Here is a 22,126-nt window from a genome sequence, read left to right on the forward strand (position 1 = left end):
CTAGCTTCTAAAGTGTATATACATGTAATTTATGCGTGCAAGTCAAACTTTCACAATATATTAGACCATTTAACCCAATTACGACACTTGATCATAATTAACTCAATCTAGGTTAATATTTTGTGTTTCAATTTGCTAGCTATTTGATGAAATGCTCTCAAATTCAGGATGACATAAATGTTTGATAAAATGCCTAAATGTGATTGTTGAAAGAAAATAACTCCCTTATCTTTTCTCATTGTAATACTAGAAGGTTGTACCGCTAGTAATTGTTTCTTTCATTTTAATAGATCCTTGGATGGTTAGAGTTGGACTGCGAGACCCCATTTTAGTTTTTGTTCAATCTCTACCTTGTATGACATGAATCAAAATCAAGCTATCAACCAATTTGGCTACAAAAATTCTATGATTGATTTAAATTGTAAGTGAGTCGGCTTGCCACCAACACTATTCAATTAAGCTTCCTTTGTCCTCGCTCTTACTCCATATTCTCTCAGTTTTCCCATTCTAAAAATTGGGTGATCAGAATGAGTAGAATTGAGTTGATTGTACAAGTAATAATGAAATTTGAGCTAACTCTCTACAAGGCTTGTTACAATTTAAGCCTATTCAATATTTTATGTGCCTATACTACTCAACCTCTACTTTTAGTTGAACAATGTAAGCAAGTTGTAATTGTAGAGCTTTATTTTAGTCAAAAAGCATACTTTTTTCTTTTGTCTCAAGTTGGATTGCATATCAACTTTTTGTCCTAGGTGAATCCAAAAAGATGTCTCTTTCATTTTATTCAGCATATTAAATGTGAACTACCCAAAAAGACTACACATATTATAAATACCACGTACATATCGTTTAAATTAGATTAGTTTTTTCTTACAAGGAACTTTCCCATCTAATCTAAAAAGTAGCTTTATTGCACATTTGTTCCATTTCGTATCAAACTAAAAAGTATAAATTAAAACACTAACAATCTACTAGAAAGTCATAAATAAATATTTTATCATTCAAACTCTAAAACTAGTTTGCTACAATTGATTATAAAGCAACTAACTCAAAGATGATAAGTAAACATTCAAATTTTGTTTCCTACTATAGTTTTTAATTTTTAGTAGAATTAATACCTTATTTACTAAACATAAAAAACAAAGGGAAACCATACAATAGAGTAATTATTTATTTATTTATATTAAAGAGCAACAAAATGAGGGTTTTGTTCTTATTACATCCACCGCCAAATGACATTGAGAACAAAAACATCAGCACAATCACAGCAAAATTATACCAAAAACAGTTAGTTAACCAGCAATTCCTAAGGAGTAATAAACCACCAACCAGAAGGAATAAACCATAGTCCAACAATGAAACACAACTAACAACAGCTAACAAATAGAGTAGTTAACAATCTTTATTGCCTTTACATGGGAAATGGAATCCAAGATCCTCACCGAATCAACAAATGTTCGAAATTTTTGTCGATCTATAAGAAACACATCAAATATAAGCAAATCTTCAAATATGATTTCCACCATCTGTAATGAAAAGAAAAACAACATTTTTCTTGTTATACTATATATAAACTAATATATACATTAAAGACGCCTATTTACAAACTGTCACAATATTTAATTTGAAATTATTTTAATTATTATATATTTGTTTTAGAAATATTATATTTAATAATAAATTATTAATATTTTCACATATAAATCAATTTTAAATACTTTTGACAGATCACATATGCCTGATAAAGAATATGAATCCAATGATATCCAAAATCCTACACTAATTTGCACTGGATATGATGGGGCTAATAATATTATGACTGAGCTTTTAGGGTTAAATTATACCTTTGGCAAGTCTTCATCGTGGATCTCAAATATGTCAAATGACCATGATTTCATGGCTTGGAACAACGTTTCTAAATATGCAGCGGAGCATTCTGCCTCTTGGTCCTGAAAACATGTGATCTTTCAATGTCGATTTTTTTATTTAAATCGTAAGCTTTCTATATGAGAGGTTTTAGGTTCAAATCTCAAAGCATTGTTCAAAAAAAAAATATATTGAAAAAGAAATGTATCATGAATAAAAAATCCAAACACCTGTTGCTATTTATTTTGATTAAAATTCTTTTAAATAACAACACTCTAATAGCTTCATACTGAATTAATTCAAAAATTTGTCAACGTTCTCCCCTAGTACAGCATCTTATCTTCAAAGTCTCAACACAATTTGAGAGTAACAATTGGGCTGTAGCTATTCTGGCTCCAAAACAACACTGCCGTACATGATAACTTTCATGTTATACGACATCATATTCTGCAATTATTCTATCTGTATAACACGAAAGTTATCGATCGTATGACAGTAGTGTTTTAAAATCAGAATAGACGCATCTGTAACAGTTATATGTGTAAACATTGATTTGTGGAGCCCACGGGTTGCCAACTTGGGGCACCCCTGGGCAATATAATAAGCCTATAACTCAATAAAGCTCTGTGTATTGCAATCTTCAAACATAAAGCACAAATATAAATATAATGCTGAATTCAGCCATTAATAATTTAAAATATGTTTGAGTGAGTTGTATATTGGAATTTCAATTAGCCAAAACAATTACAGTTCAGGCCACTGCCCCTGAATTGTCTCAACTTTGACGGAAGCAGATTAAGGGAAACCATGCCCATTCTTTGGTGGCAGGGTTTTCCATCTAGGACAGATGAAACCTATTTTCATATATTAAGAAGAATTTGGTAGTTTCACCTTTCACTAGTAACATGGCAGAAGCACAAGCCTTATGAAGAGGTGATCCTCCTTGCAAGAGATAAAAGGATTGAGTAGTCTTGAAGGTGATTCAACAGTAGTAATCAATACAATTTTAAAAAACTCCAAAAACTGGTAGCTTGACAGAATTCTTCATGAGATTGATAATTATGAACGATCAGGATTTAATATCTACTGATCATATCAGAAGGGAAGGGAATATGTCGGCTGCTGATCTAGCAAGCAGTGGAATTGGTCTTAGGGCCTCTCTAGGTACAAATCTTTTCCATTCCATTACTTCCCATATAGAATGGAGTTCAAATGATAAAACCAGCTATACAGAAGCATGAAGACATAATATTAGGAGAGGACACATCTTGTTTGAAGCTCTTTAAAATTTTATTCAAAATCACCCTATCGGCATTACACTACTTTCTATTTCAGTAAGTTTCATAATGTCACAGCTGCTAGCGTTTATGGATGAAAATGAAAAGTGTCTTAGGCATAAGCAATTAGACAATCATTGTAGCATGCCCTGTTTCTGAGCAATCACTTGAAACATGTATAAGAGGATACATGATATTTCGATGAATGTTTTAGCTTTTTTGTGGTTGTCAGACAGTAGACTAACTAATGACTTTGATGTAGCATAAAGAAGAATGCTTTTGTATTAATTCATCGTTTTTAATTTTTATTTTAAAAGAATATACATGAAGAGAAGTAAATAAACTATAACCCTAAAGAAAGAGGAAAGAACATTTCTTAAACTAACCTCCATTATAAGTTATTGTAAGACCTGAAAATCATATATATGAATCAGCTTTAACGTCCGTTCTTCTGCAATATCCACTGAAAATAGAAAACCACAGAAGAAAAAACTCAGAGTTGAAGAAAATGACGCAGTTTTAAAGTTAAAATGAATTGAAAATACATACTAATACAAAAGTTTAAGTCATTTCAACACTTTAAATTAAAAAGTTGAATTTTATATAAAAAAAATTACATTTCAAAAAATTTTAAACAATATAACTCTTTAGCATTATTAATAACTTTAAAGAAAATTTAAAGAGAAAACGAATTTGAAACAACAAATAAATTTTAAAAAAAAAATCAGCCTTTTTGAAATTATAATTGAAATAGCAAAGTTTAATCTAGAGATTGTTAACAAATTGGCATCCATAAATATAGCACCTGAATTTGTTGTTGAAACCATGGTTGTTGAGTTGGTTATTCTCAATAGAAAGCGATAAAAGTAGTTACAAGAAGCCAATGAATACAGCAGTCTACCTCTACATTCAAGAAACCAATGAAGACATTTGAGAGGAATAACTCGTATTCTGGCATTTTCAAGAAGTGAAGAAGGAGCACAAATGAGGCAACTTGAAAGCAAGTTTATGACCAAGAATCGCACCGATAAGCCAGTGATAAAATGGGAAATGTTTGGACATTCTTCTTATAGTGAAAATGGGTAGGGAGGAACGCGGGAAAATGAAGACAGCTGAACAACTGAGGACCAAAAGTGCCTCATATTAATCGAAGATGCACATTTGATTCGAAAATCAACCCCAAAAAGCTGTTAGCAATCTTTCCAACAAAATCAAGGGATTCTTGGCAACCAGAACTGATTTTATGTATCAAAACTAACAGCATGCAGATGATTCAAAGCCCACTATGAAATTCTCTAGATAGATGGTCCAAGAAAACCCCCAAAATCTGTGATGACCAATAAAACCAATAAAACTAGTAACCTTTAAATCTGTGATGACGGGTTCGCCCGTACCCTGGCATACCCCCAGAAAAGCATGGCAAGCATTATTTAGGAAAAAAAATTAAATTAAAAAAATCCACAACTAAACCCAAATAATTAATGCTGGACAGAACTGTATAAATGCACTCCAAGATTAACTTACACTGTCTGGTTATTGTCTGAAAATGCTGCCAGTTATTTCCCCGTTATGCCTTACATTGTCTGGAAAAGCCTTGAAGATTTCACAATTCATAATTTAGTCTCCAACTAAAATAACCGTTAACATGTATTCATATGAAGTTACCAGAAGCCGAACCGATAACTATGCTAAAATATGTAATAACTATAAATTGACAAAGCATTATTTGTTCATTAGTATAGTTAATTATAATTGTTTAGTAATTATATTATAATATTATATATAGTTATTTATTAATTACATTATAATATTTGGTACAGTTGTGGGAAAGTCGTTAGGGAGAGGTGTTTGAATGTGCATTCAAACGGCAAATTTCGTTGGTACCGAGAAGGATAAGTACGATGAAGCAGAAGATGCGATTATAGTTTTTAATAACGTAGTTTATGGTATTTCAATATAAAAATTATGTTACAATGTCAATGGGTCTTTGGTTTACTGGTGAAATTGAATGGCTTCAAATGAGCCCACCAAGAAGCAAGTCTTGCTGAGTGCAAGGCTCTGACATCATAAGGGATGAGGCTGGGATTGTACTTTGGCCTTGGCTCTTAACCCAAGAGGTTCAGCCGGGATACAATATGTAGATTTCTAAAGGCTTCTTTTGAGATCCATAACGTTGCAATTAGCTAAGCCATTGTGTAGCAGATTGCTCTCAACGAATAGGTGGCCTAGGCAGAATTTTAAGTGGGCTTCAAGGAAAGAAAAACCAGAGAATGATTTCATTTGGAGGAACCACGATGTCTTTTCTGCCCTCGTTGGTTCTGCGAACATTTGTTCCTCCCTAGTTCTCGTAGGAACAATATCATGTGCACTCTTAGGAGTATATTTTTGGTCATTTCTTCGATTCAGACAACAACAAAGGAGTTTTTGACTCCAATTCTGAAACTTTTGGAGATTTTAGCACAGATCGTTTCATTTGGAATCCAAAGAAAAGACCAAGAAGAGCAAGGTTTGCATGAGCAATCGAAGAAGGTTCGTGCCTTTCATTGAGTGGATAAATAAGTGGAGTATTAGTATAAAAGAGTCTCAAATAATGAGGGTAATAAAAAATTATGTGAAAGCCCTGCTAATGGGCTTTTGAGGGCTAATCCTCAGAGAAAGGGTGAATCAATACAAGAGTGGGCTCTACCAGATAAAGGGTGGACTACGGTTAATTTTGATGGCACTTCGAGGGGTAATCCAGGGGTCTCTGGAGTTGGGGTAATAGCCCGAGATGATTGTGGCAACACTCTGGCCATAGGAGCTAAAAGATTGGTGGATGGATCAAACAACATTGTTGAGTGTCAAGCGGCGTTAGAAGCCATTCTCATGGCTAAGAAATTGGGAGTGAAGAAACTCTATTTGGAGGGAGACTCTCAGATTGTGGTGAACAGGATAGCTAGAGGCCGAATGGAGGCATGGCACTTAGACAAGAACGTTCGAAGAATGCAACTTCTTTTGTGTGGGTTTGAAGATTTTAAGGTGACTCACATCCTCAGGGAAGCAAATTTGGAAGCTAACAAGCTTTCAAATGTGGGAGCGAATGGCTCTTTGGAAAATAAATTTAGATTGTTCGAGGACTTTAGAAATGTTAGTCCTCATGATTTTGATTTTGGTTGTATTGCTTAAACTTAGGAAAGTGAAGCCGAGCTTGTTTTTGAAATGACCGTTTGTGTCCATGGACTTGTGGGAATCAATGATCCTCGTGGATTGTGATCTACAATGTTATTGCAAGTGGTCTAGCGGTGATGGGTGATGATGGAGGCAATCGGTGTGAAGGCTTGGTGATGATGCTTAGTTTTTCTGTGATTCGTGTGGAGCAATCATGACATGTGATGGTGGTGGCTTTTAAGGCCTTTGTTTTATGTTCCCTGGCATTTTGCAGTGGCTGGTTTTCGGTGGTAGGTTGTGTGTGCAGGATTTGGAGCAGAGGCGAGTCAAGATGGAGGCAAACTTTTCCTTGATGACGGACAGGCAAATGCCTACTTTTCGCGACCTGATCTCAAGTAACAGGTTGATGAATGTCTTCAAGGTGGATGGAGAGGATTTTTGGAGGGCAGCGAGATTGATGTTTGGGGAGGAATTCATGACGTCGGACTGTCGGCCTAGAACTAACCTTGATATCTCGTCGATGTTCATTGCCTTGGCCTAGCTGGTGGGAAAGTCGGCGGAGGAAGTGCAATGGGTCGCATCTTTGGTGTTGAGACCCAAATGGGTGGGTGGTTTGCAGGAAGTGGTGGCTCGAGCCGTTATTGGCAAGGGGCTGAAGTCGATGGTAGGACCATGGCAGAGGATTGGCGTGGTGTGGGGGAGTTGCAGCCATTCGTAATTTGGTTGGCTTCCCGGCCACTTGAATTGCAGGTGGAGAACGCAAGGAAGGGATGGGGAGAGATTGTGCAGTTTGTGCGTAATTTGGGGTCGACTGAGTGAGTGAAGATTCGTGGGAAGGTGACCCCAATTTGGTCTGAGGCCCCTCTGGATGAGTATGGGAGGCCTATGGTTCGACATCAACTTCCACGGAAGCAGACAAAGGTGGTGGAGCGCGGTTCACTGTGTGGTGGTAGGTCGGGAACGGTGCCAGGTGGAGGGAGTGTGATGCATGATGTAGGGCCCAGCCGGGGTATTCCTAACTTTTCAAGGGAAGAGGCCTTGGGATGGTTTCGGTAGATAGGTACTCTGGGCCAATCGGGTCCTTCTTTTTGTGGGTTATGTGTATGTATGTGGTTTTTTTGTGGCTGTTGGCCCTGTTGGGCTGGTGTTTATCGGGGTTCCTTTGTTGTAGTAGGGGCAAGACCCCATGTTGTGGCAAACTATCTATTTGCTTTTTGGATGTAAATCTTTCCTATTTTAAGCAATATATTATCCTGGTTATCGATAAAAAATAAATAAAAAATTATGTGAATGAAAAAGTCATGGAAAGTATGTGGATAAGGCAATTTAGAGGGGAAAAATTATATATCAAGCATTTTGATCACACATAACCATGCACAAAAAAAATTATATAGGAATGGAAATAAAATGAAAAGCAAAAATGTTAATATCTTAGTTAAGATCTTGGGTTCTTCCCATAATGTGTTGGTTAAGTGGCGGTATTGTTGTTGTGACAACCAAGGTTTGAACCTTTGTTGAGCTATTGTGATTGCAAGGTTTGTGCCTTCCTTGATCCAATGTGCTCACGAGTTTGAGTCTTAGCATTGTTATATGGGGATGAGGTCCCCTATTAGTAACTTCACTAATTTATAACTCTGTGGAGTCAGAGGGTGTGTCGGGCCAATGTCACTGGTCACAAAAAAAAATAGTTAAGAACTAGTTCACATCAACTAGGTGGGTGATACCTAAAGAAGAGCGGATAGATAGAAGATGTTGTTGTTGTACTTTGGAAATGGTTGGTATAAAATGGCATTGTGTCATGGAGTATCTAGCTTATAAGGAAACTTGGATCATTTACACCAAAACTCTAAATGTGAATTACTTAAGTGACTTGTTTGAAGAAGAAAGGATAACAAAAGTTGCAGATTACTATTGATGTGTTTTTTATGCACAAAACATTTCAGAATAAAGTACCAAGGTAATTTACCCTCTCTTGAACAAAATCACCTCAGATGCTAAATGTTTAAGTTAAAATTGGCTGGGCAATAAAAACTTAAGTCTGAAAATTAATGGCAGCCATTAATGGAGGTCAAAATCTGAAGCGAATTAGCAGGCTGGAAATGATGATAGCCAACAAACATGCATGAAAAATCCACCAAAATGTGGCCTCTAAGCAAAATCAAAATTTTCCCAAGTCTAGCGCTAAAATGGAAATCTGAAAATTGATGCCAATGGTAGCTCAGATCTGCAGCAATGGAGGATGGCAACAATCTGGAAAAAATGCCCAAGTTGGGATTGGAAACCCCAAACACAAAAATTTGCCTGCCTTAGCAAAAAATCAAAATTTTCAAAATTCTGAAAATTGTTGTTAATGGCAGCAATCTGCAACAATGAAGGTCTAAACAACAGCAAAAATGGTGGAGGAAAAATCGCCCAAGTCTTCAATCAAGATTTTGCCAACTTTTACCAAAAATTGCTAAATTTGGAAAAAATCGCCAAACTTAGCAAAATCAAAAATCTGAAACTGGTCTTTAATGGCAGCCAAGAGGAACAGATCAGCAAGCTGGAAAAAATGGAGGAAAATGAATCCTCAATCCCATGCTTCACAAAAATGCCTTGCTAAAAAAATTCGCCCAACTTGGAGAAAATCGCTCTCATGGAGACACCTGGCAAAAATAATAATAAAATAATGCTGAAGTTCCTCTCATATACTTGCTTTCACCTCCAACTTTCACCACACAAGCAATGTGGGATAAAAAAACACTTGTATAAATACTTGCTTGGTGAAACCCTAACTTGCTTCTAGAAGGTTCAAACATTTAATAATTATTGCAAGTTATTAAATTTGCTTTTAAATTTTAAATAATCCTTTAATAATTATTTAAAAGCAATCAAAATGGGGCTTTTTATTAAAATATTGCAATTTAAATCCAAAATAAAGCCTCCAAGGGAAAATCGCTATAGGTTGGGATTAAAAAATCCCTTCGAAAATCGCTTAAGTGTTAAAATTTGCCCCATAGGGGAAATTCGACCCATGCTTGGACAAAAATCCATGCTCAAAATCATCAAAATGCACATAAAAACCCTCCCAGGGGAAAATCAATATGAGTTTGGACAAAAATCCGGACTCAAAAACTCTTCACAATGTTCCCAATGGAAAATCGATCCCTATCTGGATAAAAATCCGGACAAAAATCCTTACAAAAATGCTTAGGGGAAAACCGATCCCTGTCTGCATAAAAAACTAGACAAAAATCCTAACTTAGTTGTCACAAAAATCCTGGTGGAAAATCGACCCAGGCATGGAATTGTCCTTGCACTCTAGTCCGCACTCCCAGGGGAAATTCGATGGGTGTCTGGATAAATCCTGACACTTAGCCAAATTTTAGCATCTCCAGGGGAAAATCACTACAGGTGTGGATAAATAGTGGGGGAAATTAGTGGCCAGCATGGATTCCAAGGGAAACCCATGTGTAGTATGGATTTTGAGTGGGGAATGGGTTGGGTAGTCTGGAATGTGAGGGGAAAATCACCTCTAGCATGGATTTTGACCCTTTAACCCTTGGAATATGAATTTCCCTTAGGATTTTATCATTTTAACCACTCAAAATCACTCAGCGACTTTAAATTTAACTGGACTTATACTAATTTTCCAAAAATATGAGCGAAATGCTGGGAAAATATTGGAATAAAGTGCGAAACCAACTTAAGTATTACCTTAGGAGGGAGAAAACAACTCCAATAGGTCTGTGAATATCTTGGCACTTTAAAATCATTGATGCGTGTGTTTAAAAAACATGTTAACGTTCAAGATGTCTACACTTAGCAAAACTTGGGATCATTAAAAATATCATCTTTTGCAACTTGATCCTAACACTTCAAAAACCCTAGACGACACTAGGCATGATCAAAACTCGGAGACTTGGGCACGAAAAATGCAAAATTGCCCACTAAGCAGCCAAAACCCTAACCTAACAACGCAGGAAGCTAGAAAAGAGGGGGTCCCCGTTAGCAATGGGATGATGTGTGAAAAGGTCACAACATCTGGCAACTCCACTAAGGAAATGTTCTAGAACATTTCAAGAACAAAGCTCAATCCGACACTTGGAATCTTCAATTAATCCTTGCATAACATAGCAAAAGGCTAGAAAACTCATTTGAAAAGATGGAATCCAAGAATTGTATCAAGTTACTTAGTCATTGATTATCTAGGTGTGTGCAATTGCGTTCATTACCTTGACGAGAACATTGTAAAGTCAAAGGATCTAGTGAGACTAGCTACATAAGATGTCCATACTTTGCAGGCGGCCAATTATAACCTCATGAATAATGCTCCACTGTCGGCCAGGCATCTATATAGCCCCGGTGGAGTTACTCGCATAGTCCCACTAGCCAATTTAGATATTTCATTATTTTGCATTTCTTTGCATTTCTTTCTTTTCTTTTGGTTTTTTTTTCGCTTTTTGCGTACTTTCAAATTTCGTCAATTCATTTGGCTCATAAGTAATAAACTTACTTGGGTTTGAGGATTATAATGGCACTGAAGCAGGATATATAGATTTTTCACTAGTCGCAACTTCACCTGAGAATTTATAATAACTTGGATAAAATTAATGTGTAAAATATAACAATCAAATGATGTCAGCGTCAAAATACAATAAAAGTTTTCCAATCCTGTCAAATACAGATTCAACCTATGATACACTATACAAAAACAATCTCTAATTCAGAGAACTTCATGAGGTATTGCTCAAGAAATGGACTAAACAAAACCAAGTGAAACGCAGAGTGTGTCTTGACAACAACTCCCACATCACAAGCGGATATCCCTCGGAACCAGCACCAAAGCAAAGCCGAACCAAAACCCTACAGTGGAACCGGAAGCAAACACTAAACTAAGGCAAACCAAAGTAGACCTATTCTAACTATGATACAAGGGGTAGGCTTCGAAAGAAACCTAAGGTTGGAAGTAATGCTTGAGGAACTGTCCATTGACGGGCAACAGAACATCCTCACTAGTTAAGGTTCTCAGCTTGAATGCATTCTCTCCCAGTATCTCAGCAATCTAATAGGGGCCTTTCCATAGTTTGTCAAATTTGTCGTGATCTCCCCTTCTTTCATGGGCTTTATCCCAATATAGCACTAGGTCAAAAACCCTAAAGGCTTTTACCCATGCTTGTCTGTCAAACCATCTCTTAACTACGCCCTGATGTTTGGCGAAATTATCTAATGCTTTATCTCTTTTTTCTTCTAAATTCATCAACTGTGTCAGTCTCATTTGTACTCTGTCTTCGCCCTCCATATAATCTTGTATGAATCTCAATGTAGGAATTCTCAGTTGTACGGGGAAGACAGGCTCTTGGCCATATACCAGAAAATATGGGGATGTCCCCAATGAATTCTTAACTCTCGTTCTATCCACCCAAAGGGCAAATCTCAATTGTGTGTGCCAATCCTTTGGATTTTTCTCTAATCATTTTTTAATCACACTTAGCAAATTCTTGTTCGTAGATTCGGCTAACCCTTTACCCTGAGGATAATAATTCGATGAAAACTTAAGGGTTATACCATATTCAAAAGCCCAATTTGAAAACTTTAATGATGTAAAGGAAGAACCATTATCACAAACAATAGCATGTGGACAACCAAACCTGGTAATGATGTTCTCCTCTAAAAATTTAATTGCGGCATCAATTGTACATAACTTCAAAGCTTGAGCTTCTGACCACCGAGTACAGTAATCAGATGTGGTTAGAATGTACCTGTGTTGCACAGAGGAAGGTGGATTGATCATACCAATGAAATCGATACCCCACATAGCGAAAGGTCTAGACTCGATCACGGGCTGCAGCGGCATGGCTGGATTCTTCTCTCGAATGGCAGCAACCTGGCATGTGTGACATGTCTTCACATGTTCATGAGTATCTCGGAACAAGGTAGGCCAGTAGTAGCCTACTCTTAGAATTTGGTGCGCAGTAGCCAAGCTTGCACCATGACCTGTCCCAAATCTATTGTGAAATTGTTCCACAATTTGTTTAGCTTCATTTTTTCCAACACATCTCAAATATATTCCTTCATGATTTCTTCGGTATAAAACCGAGCCTTGTAACATAAAATGCTGACACTTCAATTTTAATGCTCTCTTCTGAGCTAGGGCCATATGCGCGGGGCATCTATGGTTCAATAAATAGCAAACAATGTCTTTATACCATTCATCTAGAGTGACATCTTCAATTGCATAGACTTGTTGGACTAATCTGGGTCCATCAACTGCTAGAGTCTGCGCTAAGGCTTGACCTCGAACAAGTCTCATTGGTTGTATCTCCATGTCGTACTCCTGGATAGTGGCGATCCACTTTCCTCTTCTTTCTCCTAATTCATTATGCATAAGGAGTGTCTTAACTGCTGTATCTGGGACAATGGCATGAACTTTTGTCCTCAAGATGTAATGTTTGAATTTCTTTATTGCTTTCACCAAAGCATAAGCTTGTTTCTCTATGTTCAGATATCTCAGCTCCACATCTTTCAACGGTGCACTCATAAATGCTATGGGATGTTCATCTTTATCTTCGTTCTTTTGTGTAAGGACTGCAACACAAGTATGTTCTGAGGAGAATGAATACACATAAAAAGGCCTCGCATAATCAGGACTGACCAAAACAAGAGCCTCAACGATGGTGGACTTGATTTCTTCAAATGCTTTCTTTGCTTCTGTCATCCAATCCATCTTAGCATCTTTCTTCAACATTTCATTCAGTGGTCGTATTATCTCAGCAAATCCGGAGATAAATTTCTTCACAAAATTAATCTTACCAAAGAAGGACTTTAGTTCTTTCTTACTGTTCGGGAGGTTTATCTTAGATATAGCCTCAACTCTTTCTGGATCAATGGAGATTCTTTTCTCCGAGATAATGTGTCCTAACAATTTACCTTCTGTAACCCCGAATATGCATTTCTTGGGATTAAGGGATATCCTGTATTTTCTGTATCTTTGAAATACCTTTCTCAAATCTTCAATGTGATCTTCTCTTTTCCTTGAGAAAATTGTAATGTCATCCATGTAAATAATGATGCATTTTCCAATCAAATCTTGAAATGCAATGTCCATAGCTCTCTGGAATGTGGCTCCAGCATTGATTAAGCCGAATGGCATCCTTCTGTATGCAAACGTACCCCACTTTGTGGTGAAGGTTGTCTTTAATCTATCTTCATATTCTACCATCACCTGATTGTATCCTGAATATCCGTCCAAAAAGGACATCATCCGCGATCCATTCACAATCTGTAAAACCTCATCCAATGATGGAAGTGATTAGTTATCTTTTTCTGATGCTCTATTCAAGTTTTTGAAATCAACACAAAGCCTTATCTCTACACTCTTCTTTCTAACTGGGACCAAATTGGCGACCCACGTTGAGTGTCGCACAGGAAAGATAATCCTTGCTGATAACAATTTCTTCACTTCTTGATATATGAGAGGCTCCAGCAAAGGGTTCACTGGCCTCTTTCTCTGCCTAAATGGCTTACTGTCTGGCTTCAAGGGAATAGTATGTGTAATGATTGATGTATCATATGTCTTCAAATCATCATATCCCCATGCAATCACATCGGGAAAATCCCTCATGTTCTTTAATATGCCTTCCCTTTCACTGGGTGTGCATGTTTTCCCTATGAATACATTCTTAACTTCATTGTCATTTCCCAAATTCACTGTTTCATAGGCACTTCCACTTGAGTCATGCAATCTTTCAATCTTCATTTTATCTCTATCAAACATTCTTTCTAGTTCTATCATTCCCTTAGGAATGAAGTTTGTCTTCAACTCTAGGATACCATCTGAATCATATTCTGCTTCTTCAGCTTCCTCTTCATCAATAACCTGACTCAGGAAAACATCGGTATTTGTCAGAAAATCCAATATATGCTTATCATCTTCAAAAACTTGGAAATTGGTGACATTATCTGGTACGGATGAAACTGATGCGAGTTCCACTGTAAACTTCTTCAATCCTTCCATGGCAATGGGTGCCAAGGAACTAGCAGCCTGTGCAAGCGCATTTGCCACTTGATTCTATGATCTGTATATTGACTTGATATTGAAAGAATCAAAGCTCTCGATGAGATCCCATATCCTGTTGCGGTATTTTGTCAATCTTTTGTCGTGGCAGACATATTGCTTCTGCACTTGTCTTACTACAATCTCTGAATCTCCAAACACATGTAAAATCTTCACTTTCTTCTGAATGGCTAACAACAATCCATGAACTAAGGATTCATACTCAGCAACATTGTTTGTACATGGAAACTGCAATTATGGGAGGCCAAATAAGTTTCCCCAGAGGGACTTATCAATTCAAATCCAGCTCCTGACCCTTTCTTTGACTTTGAACCATCAAATCTCAATGTCCAAACTTGATCTTCGTCATGTATTTCTTCTTTGGTTTTATCTGTAATTTCTTCATTTGGCCTAGGGGAGGCCTCTCTAATTTCTTCAAGTGTCAAAATTTCAAGAATTCTCTTGTGTATCTGATTCAAAGCTACCTTGCACATTGCGAAAGAGAATTCAGAATGAGCAGTATCATGAATTCGGCACCAATTAGGCAACAATAAATTTTGAATGCGAGCACGGCTGCCTAACTCAACTCCCTGCTGGATATTCTTGAATACAAATCCTCTAAAACTTTCAAAGATATCTGTAAACGTATAAAAATGACCATATTCCTAAATGAATATTTTATGTTCATTTCTCTATTTAATTAAATTATCCGCATTCCTCTATTTAATTAAGTAAATTACTCAATTAAATTCACTATACCATTTAATGAATAAATCATTTTATTCAATTAAATCCCTTCTATCCACTTTTAATTAAATTCAAATTTAATTAAATAAGTTTACCCTAAATTAAATAAATCTAATTTATTCAATTGCAACCAAATTGAATTAAATTAACTTTATTTCAATTAAATCCTATTATCTCTCCATCCACTTGCAAAATCCTACATCTCCCACTTGCATCCTAACCCTCTTCCTAATTTCTTCTAGAATCCATCTAATCCTAATTAATTAACCCAAACCCATCCATTATCCCTTTTTCCTAAATTTGAGGAGGTCACTTCTCAAATTTGGAGTAAAGTCTTCAAAAGGCATTAAAGCCTTTATCCATTCAACAAGCTAACTTGTTGAAAGCCCCCAAATTTGGAAGGACTCTTACAAATTTGTCCCAAAAGTCTTCATAATCATTAATGGTTAACTCAAACCCTCTTACATGGTTAAAGAATTTCCATTAACTCAACCTCCATCTAACCCAAGGGTCTCATCAAGCATTTATTTCTTTGACCATGGTTATCCTTAAACCTTTGCACAAGAGTTTATCCTTTGGGTAAAAGCTTTATCCAATGGATAATCTTAACTTAACCTTAACCCTTAATCCCTAGGGTAACCATGAGGTCTTCTCAAGCATTTAATGCTTCTTACATCTCCTCTCAACCAACCTTATGTTGACAATTGTCACCATTTCATTGGTGCCAATTGCAAACATGGATTCCCAACTTTCAAACTCAACCCTTGATTACCTCTTTCAATCCTGACCATCCATTGCCCTATTTTTGCTATAAATAGAGCTCTCATTCCTCCATTTTCATATCATCCAAGTTTGTAGTATCACACTTATGCTCAAATACATTCAAGCTTTCATATACCATTTATGCTCATCATTTAGCCTCTCTTTTAGCTAGGAATTAAATCTAATATGCATTTTAGAGTATTTCTATTATCATTAGCTTAAATCATTAGCTAGTATATCATGTTAGGATAGTATTACTACTAACCTTGTCATCTTATAGCTAGTTTATTGCATTTCTAAAAACATGCATAGCTTAGGATGCATCTCATATTAAATCAACAAAAAGCATCCCTCGTTCTTGCATTTGCCATCCCTAAACCATTTTGCTTAGTGATCTGAGAGCAAAAACGTTGGTTTGAGGGACCGTGCAAGATAGAGAACCATGGAACCATCCTTGGGAAGCTGAGTTATGCTTCATAACTCCATAGCTTGCACCAAGAAGTCCTGTGGGTGTGTGAGCAAGGCTCCATAGAGCTCCGTGTTTCACATATTGAGTTCTATCGACCCGCTTTTCCCGCATACAATATCAATTTCTTCATCTGTATCATGATCACTTTCTACTACTATCTCTGTGGAATTCACAATCTCATGATTTTCTTCTATCTTTTCAACTAGGTTTTGAAGCACCAAAACCTCTGCAACTTTCGGTTTGTAATTTCCTAGATCTGTTTCCAGGAAAAGGATTTCATTTTTTCCCCATATTCTGTTATCATCAATCTTAATCTTGGGGTACTATCTATCTTGATCTGGTTTGGTACACCTCTCCATGGCAACCACATGTGAGAGAAATCGGTCGAAAAGTAACCATTCGGTCTTCATGACCAATCTCGACTCAGTAGCATGCCATATCCATTTGGAATGTCTACAACTGATATATCTATGAAGTGCTAGACTCTTGGATCCGCAGCCAAATGCATATGAATATTGTTTAACTCTCCAATCATAGGTACCTTTGTCTTATCTAATTGTGTAACTCTTTTACTAGTTTGTATGGGAATAAGACCCAATTTCTCGCATATAGCCTTTGGCATTACATTACTTGAAGCTTTGGAATCCACCAAACAATTATGCAATAGCTTGCCGAAAATCCTTACTAAAAGTAAGAATGGGGCTGACTCATCTTGATAATTCACTGTTGGCTTATCCCTATGGACTTGCAAGCTCTCTTCTTTTTTCATACTTTCTTTGGAAACTTCATCTTTTTTAACCGTGCTCTCGACAGAAGCAATCTCGCTCTTAGGAGGGATTTCACCCTTGGTAGGATTTTCAGTCACAACTGGTGAATCCTTAACTTTCTTTACGTTATCTCTTGTGAGAAAAGCTTTGCCTTCTAGCATATCTTCTTTCTTTGGCACATCTGCCATCTTTACTAATTCTTCTTTCTTGGGCATATTAGATGAATCTTGAACACTACATGCCTCTTCTGATGACTGTTCAATATTTGGTCCATCTTGAACCACATTTATGCTCGCTTGAGGAACACTTGAACCTCTCTGAATGTTGGAACTAGTTCGAGCTGTTGCTCTCCCGGCAGTATTCTCATTTAATCCATTCATTAATGTATCTCTGATATCAGGTACCTTCATTAGTTCGAACAATGGTAGGCTTACCTTGATTTTCTTGAATTCTTCTAACACACACAGACTCAATCGCTTCAACTCCTCTCCTTGAGGGGGAATGTTCTTCTGTCTATACTCAGGTGAATCTTGTGGATAGCTTGGTGTATTTCTAGCACTTGGATTTGGTGGCGTAGCAAAATTGTTCGGAGGAGCGGAAGTAGTTAAAGGCTCTTGATTCCTCTGATAAACTCTTGGTCCAGTGAGACTGGATGACTGATGAAACACTTCTTTAATTCCTTCAACTAGAACACTGTTATTCAATGGTGGGAAATAGTAGTCTGGATCTTCAATAGGTCCATTGGCTGAAGCAGGTGGGAACTAAGAAGTAGGCGGAACCATAGGTCCATTCGCCAATTCTGGAAAAAATCTTCCACCTTGTTCGCACATTAAACTCTCTTCATAAACTGGAGGAAACTTGAAATCCTCAATGATTAGTGCTTGGTCATATCTTGTAGTAGGGACAATTTCATATCCCGTTGTTGGAATGCTTTCTGGAGCTTCACTATTTCGCACTTCCTGCTGGAAAATGTCAACAGCAACCTTGAATTCGAGACAATGCAACTCTGAATGTTAACTAGTGTTGTGTAATCTACACCAATTTGATAAGGCGGCCTCCGCGAGGAAGACTCTATCAGCCGATTGACTTTCTGAAGCAGGCAGATTGTCTAGGGGTGACGACACATTTCCATTGTTGGGCGCAGTATTCCACGTTCTTTTCTGATAATTTTGATTATTGCCACGATATCCTTGGTTGTTCTGATTGTTGTTCTGATAATTCTAATTGTTACTTTGGTAACCTTGATTGTTGTTTTGATTACCACCTTGATAATTTCTATGCATACTATAGAGTTGATTGTTCTGGTTCCTCATGTGAGTAACCTCTGTAGATAATTTCTTTACTTGATCTATTAACTCTTTCATTTCTTCTTTCTCCTCCTGTGTCCTTGTGGATGTCACAACATTTTGCAGGTACACTGGATGCGTTTGTGGAGCTTGAGAAATGGGTGCTCCAGGATGGAGTACCAACTGATTTGATGGTTGAGCAACTGGATACATTGGCTTTGGAACTTGATTCATTATCGGTGTATGATGCACCAAAGCTTGGCTTAAATTCTGAATTTGATTGGCGGCCGTAGGCGACCCCAAATTGAGCAAAGGTCCACTAAGATTCTGACGTAATATTTTACTAACTTCTATTGCCTTCGCATATGCTTCATTCAAATTTGCTGGAGAGGGATGAGTACGCACAAACATAGTTGTAAGTGGATCTAAAGCATGATAATATATCTCTCGAGCATCTGGAATGAGATAAGGAGTCTGCAACCTTGTGTAAGCTTTCTGGAATCGATTGTTGAATGAATTGATAGGTTCATTCTCTTGTCTTTTGCACTCAACAAACTGTCTATGCAACTCTGATGGGGAAATTTGGATTCCAAACTTTCCAATGAATGTATCTTTTAATTCCTCCCATGAGGTGATGGATCCTACAGGCAAATGGATGAACCAATGATACGCTTCTTCTCCTAAGGAATAGGAAAAGAGTCTACAAGCAACATCTCCATACTCAATTGGTCTATTTCTCAAATGGTCTTCAAACATCTTGATGTGATCTTCCACTGTCCGGCTTGAGTCGCTAGCATTGTACTTTGAATAGAAATTCTGTGGATTCTTCGGCATCTCATGAATGTCATCGAAAGTGAGTGGTGACAGGTTGGTAACCAACCAGGAAGCACCATTTGGAGGTGGTCCTTGATTCTGGGCCATCTCTTGGTCTTCTTGTCGAAACTGCTGAGCTTCTTCTTGATTTGGATCTGGAGGATCTGGAAAGTATTGTCTTCTCTCAGCGCGTCCCTTGGATTGAATACTCTATCTCTATCTGCTATATCTGAATTCGGTGAAGCCTCCCGCCTTCCAAGTCTGGATCTACGAGGAGTCCTCAACTCACAATGTCTTCGATCTCCAGGAGTAGATCTTAGAATTCTTTGAAGCCTCTCGGGTGAAAAGGAATTGATGCGATCCAGCATGATCTATCTAGGATCAATCCAGACTTGTTGTAATCTTTGAGCAAGTAATTCTCTTTCAATCTGCTCCTCAATTTGTTCGTCAATTCGTTCAGCTATCTCTTCTTCTTCTTCCAAGATAAGAGAAACTCCGATGTATTGTGGTGCACTTGTTTTCACTTCCTAGGCAAAGTTGTTCAAACTGGATATAATCTTTCTTTCGTCTCCCAAGTTCGGTTGCTTGAACTCAAGTTTGTTCAATTCAAGCTCGTTCGTTCTATCAGGATTAGGTAGCACCATGGTATTTCATACTAACTTGAAATCTTCAACAGGTTCAATTTCTTCCAGGCTGATTGGTAGACTGGTTCTCACGATCAACTGCTCTAGGAACAATGATAATCGGAGGCAAGCTTCCCAACTGCTCTTCTTTGTCTATCACTTTTCTTACTTGTCTGAATTCAGCGTGACTACTTTGGTTTCTCCAAGCAAGAGTGTTGAATTGGGATATGATATCTATTTGTTCACCTTGGATAAGTTCTTCTTCAGGCAACACCATTCCAGAACATAATCTTCAAATGACTGTAAGTAATGTTGAGCGCGGGAGTAGGGACAAAAGTCCTGGATAACTCCTTGTAGTTTGATCTTGATTTCATCTACTCACACATTCACTACGTTCAGCCCTCCTTCTAGCGCCAAAAGAATGTTGAGCACGGGAGGAGGGTAAAAAAAGTCTTTAAGATTACTCTCGCAACAAGATTTGAAGACGAATTGTCTACGCATTCAGTGCGTTCAAGCCCTCCTTCTAGCGCCAAAAGAATGTTGAGCGCGAAGGAGGGACAAAAGTCCTAGATAACTCCTTGCAAATACAATCTGCAGTCCAATTTCTCATAGCATGATAATGCTCAGCCCTCCTTCTAGCGCCAAAAGAATGTTGATGTGTTTTTTATGCACAAAACATTTCAGAATAAAGTACCAAGGTAGTTTACCCTCTCTTGAACAAAGTCACCTCAGATGCTAAATGTTTAAGTTAGAATTGGCTGGGCAATAAAAACTTAAGTCTGAAAATTAATGGCAGTCATTAATGGAGGTCAAAATATGAAGCAAACCTCATATCTGAAGTGAATCAGCAAGCTGGAAATGATGACAGCCAACAAACATGCATGAAAAATCCACCAAAATGTGGCCTCCAAGCAAAATCAAAATTTTCCCAAGTCTAGCGCTAAAATGGAAATCTGAAAATTGATGCCAATGGTAGCTCAGATCTGCAGCAATGGAGGATGGCAACAATCTGGAAAAAATGCCCAAGTTGGCATTGGAAACCCCAAACATAAAAATTTGCCTGCCTTAGCAAAAAATCAAAATTTTCAAAATTCTGAAAATTGTTGTTAATGGTAGCAATTTGCAACAATGAAGGTCTAAACAATAGCAAAAATGGTGGAGGAAAAATTGCCCAAGTCTTCAATCAAGATTTTGCCAACTTTTACCAAAAATTGCTAAATTTGGAAAAAATCGCCAAACTTAGCAAAATCAAAAATCTGAAACTGGTCTTTAATGGCAGCCAAGAGGAATAGATCAGCAAGCTGGAAAAAATGGAGGAAAATGAATCCTCAATCCCACGCTTCACAAAAATGCCTTGCTAAAAAAATTCGCCCAACTTGGAGAAAATCGCTCTCATGGAGACACCTGACAAAAATAATAATAAAATAATAATGCTGAAGTTCCTCTCATATACTTGCTTTCACCTCCAACTTTCACCACACAAGCAATGTGGGATTAAAAAACACTTGTATAAATACTTGCTTGGTGAAACCCTAACTTGCTTCTAGAAGGTTCAAACATTTAATAATTATTGCAAGTTATTAAATTTGCTTTTAAATTTTAAATAATCCTTTAATAATTATTTAAAAGCAATCAAAATGGGGCTTTTTATTAAAGTATTGCAATTTAAATCCAAAATAAAGCCTCCAAGGGAAAATCGCTATAGGTTGGGATTAAAAAATCCCTTCGAAAATCGCTTAAGTGTCAAAATTTGCCCCATAGGGGAAATTCGACCCATGCTTGGACAAAAATCTATGCTCAAAATCATCAAAATGCACATAAAAACCCTCCCAGGGGAAAATCGATATGAGTTTGGACAAAAATCCGAACTCAAAAACTCTTCACAATGTTCCTAGTGGAAAATCAATCCCTGTCTGGATAAAAATCCGAACAAAAATCCTAACTTAGTTGTCACAAAAATCCTGGTGGAAAATCGACCCAGGCATGGAATTGTCCTTGCACTCCAGTTCGCACTCCAATCTGCACTCCCAGGGGAAATTCGATGGGTGTCTGGATAAATCCTGACACTTAGCCAAATTTTAGCATCTCCAAGGGAAAATCGCTCCAAGTGTGGATAAACAGTGGGGGAAATTAGTGGCTAGTATGGATTCCAGGGGAAACCCATGTGTAGTATGGATTTTGAGTGGGGGAATGGGTTGGGTAGTCTGGAATGTGAGGGGAAAATCACCTCTAGCATGTATTTTGACCCTTTAACCCTTGGAATATGAATTTCCCTTAGGATTTTATCATTTTAACCACTCAAAATCACTCAGCGACTTTAAATTTAACTGG

At 37.3% G+C, this 22,126-nt stretch overlaps 1 protein-coding gene and 1 long non-coding RNA gene across 2 annotated transcripts in view; both read right to left on the bottom strand.

Moving 5' to 3' along the window:
* The window catches only part of LOC131078078 (uncharacterized), a 242,299-nt gene extending 240,770 nt beyond the window's left edge, over positions 1-1,529 (bottom strand). The window contains exon 1 of the mRNA XM_058015721.2: positions 1,446-1,529. Within this exon, the coding sequence (XP_057871704.2) occupies positions 1,446-1,529 (84 nt within the window). The remainder of the gene's footprint in view (positions 1-1,445) is intronic.
* A 324-nt stretch (positions 1,530-1,853) lies between these two features.
* On the bottom strand, positions 1,854-4,751 carry LOC131078082 (uncharacterized). Its single transcript, XR_009113718.1, has 3 exons — positions 4,671-4,751; positions 3,533-3,609; positions 1,854-1,952 (listed from the first exon to the last, which is right to left on the bottom strand). It is a non-coding gene; the product is annotated as an uncharacterized LOC131078082 (long non-coding RNA).
* Positions 4,752-22,126: the final 17,375 nt, after the last annotated feature.

This window comes from Cryptomeria japonica, chromosome 9 (assembly GCF_030272615.1).
Source record: "Cryptomeria japonica chromosome 9, Sugi_1.0, whole genome shotgun sequence".
NCBI lineage: Eukaryota > Viridiplantae > Streptophyta > Pinopsida > Cupressales > Cupressaceae > Cryptomeria > Cryptomeria japonica.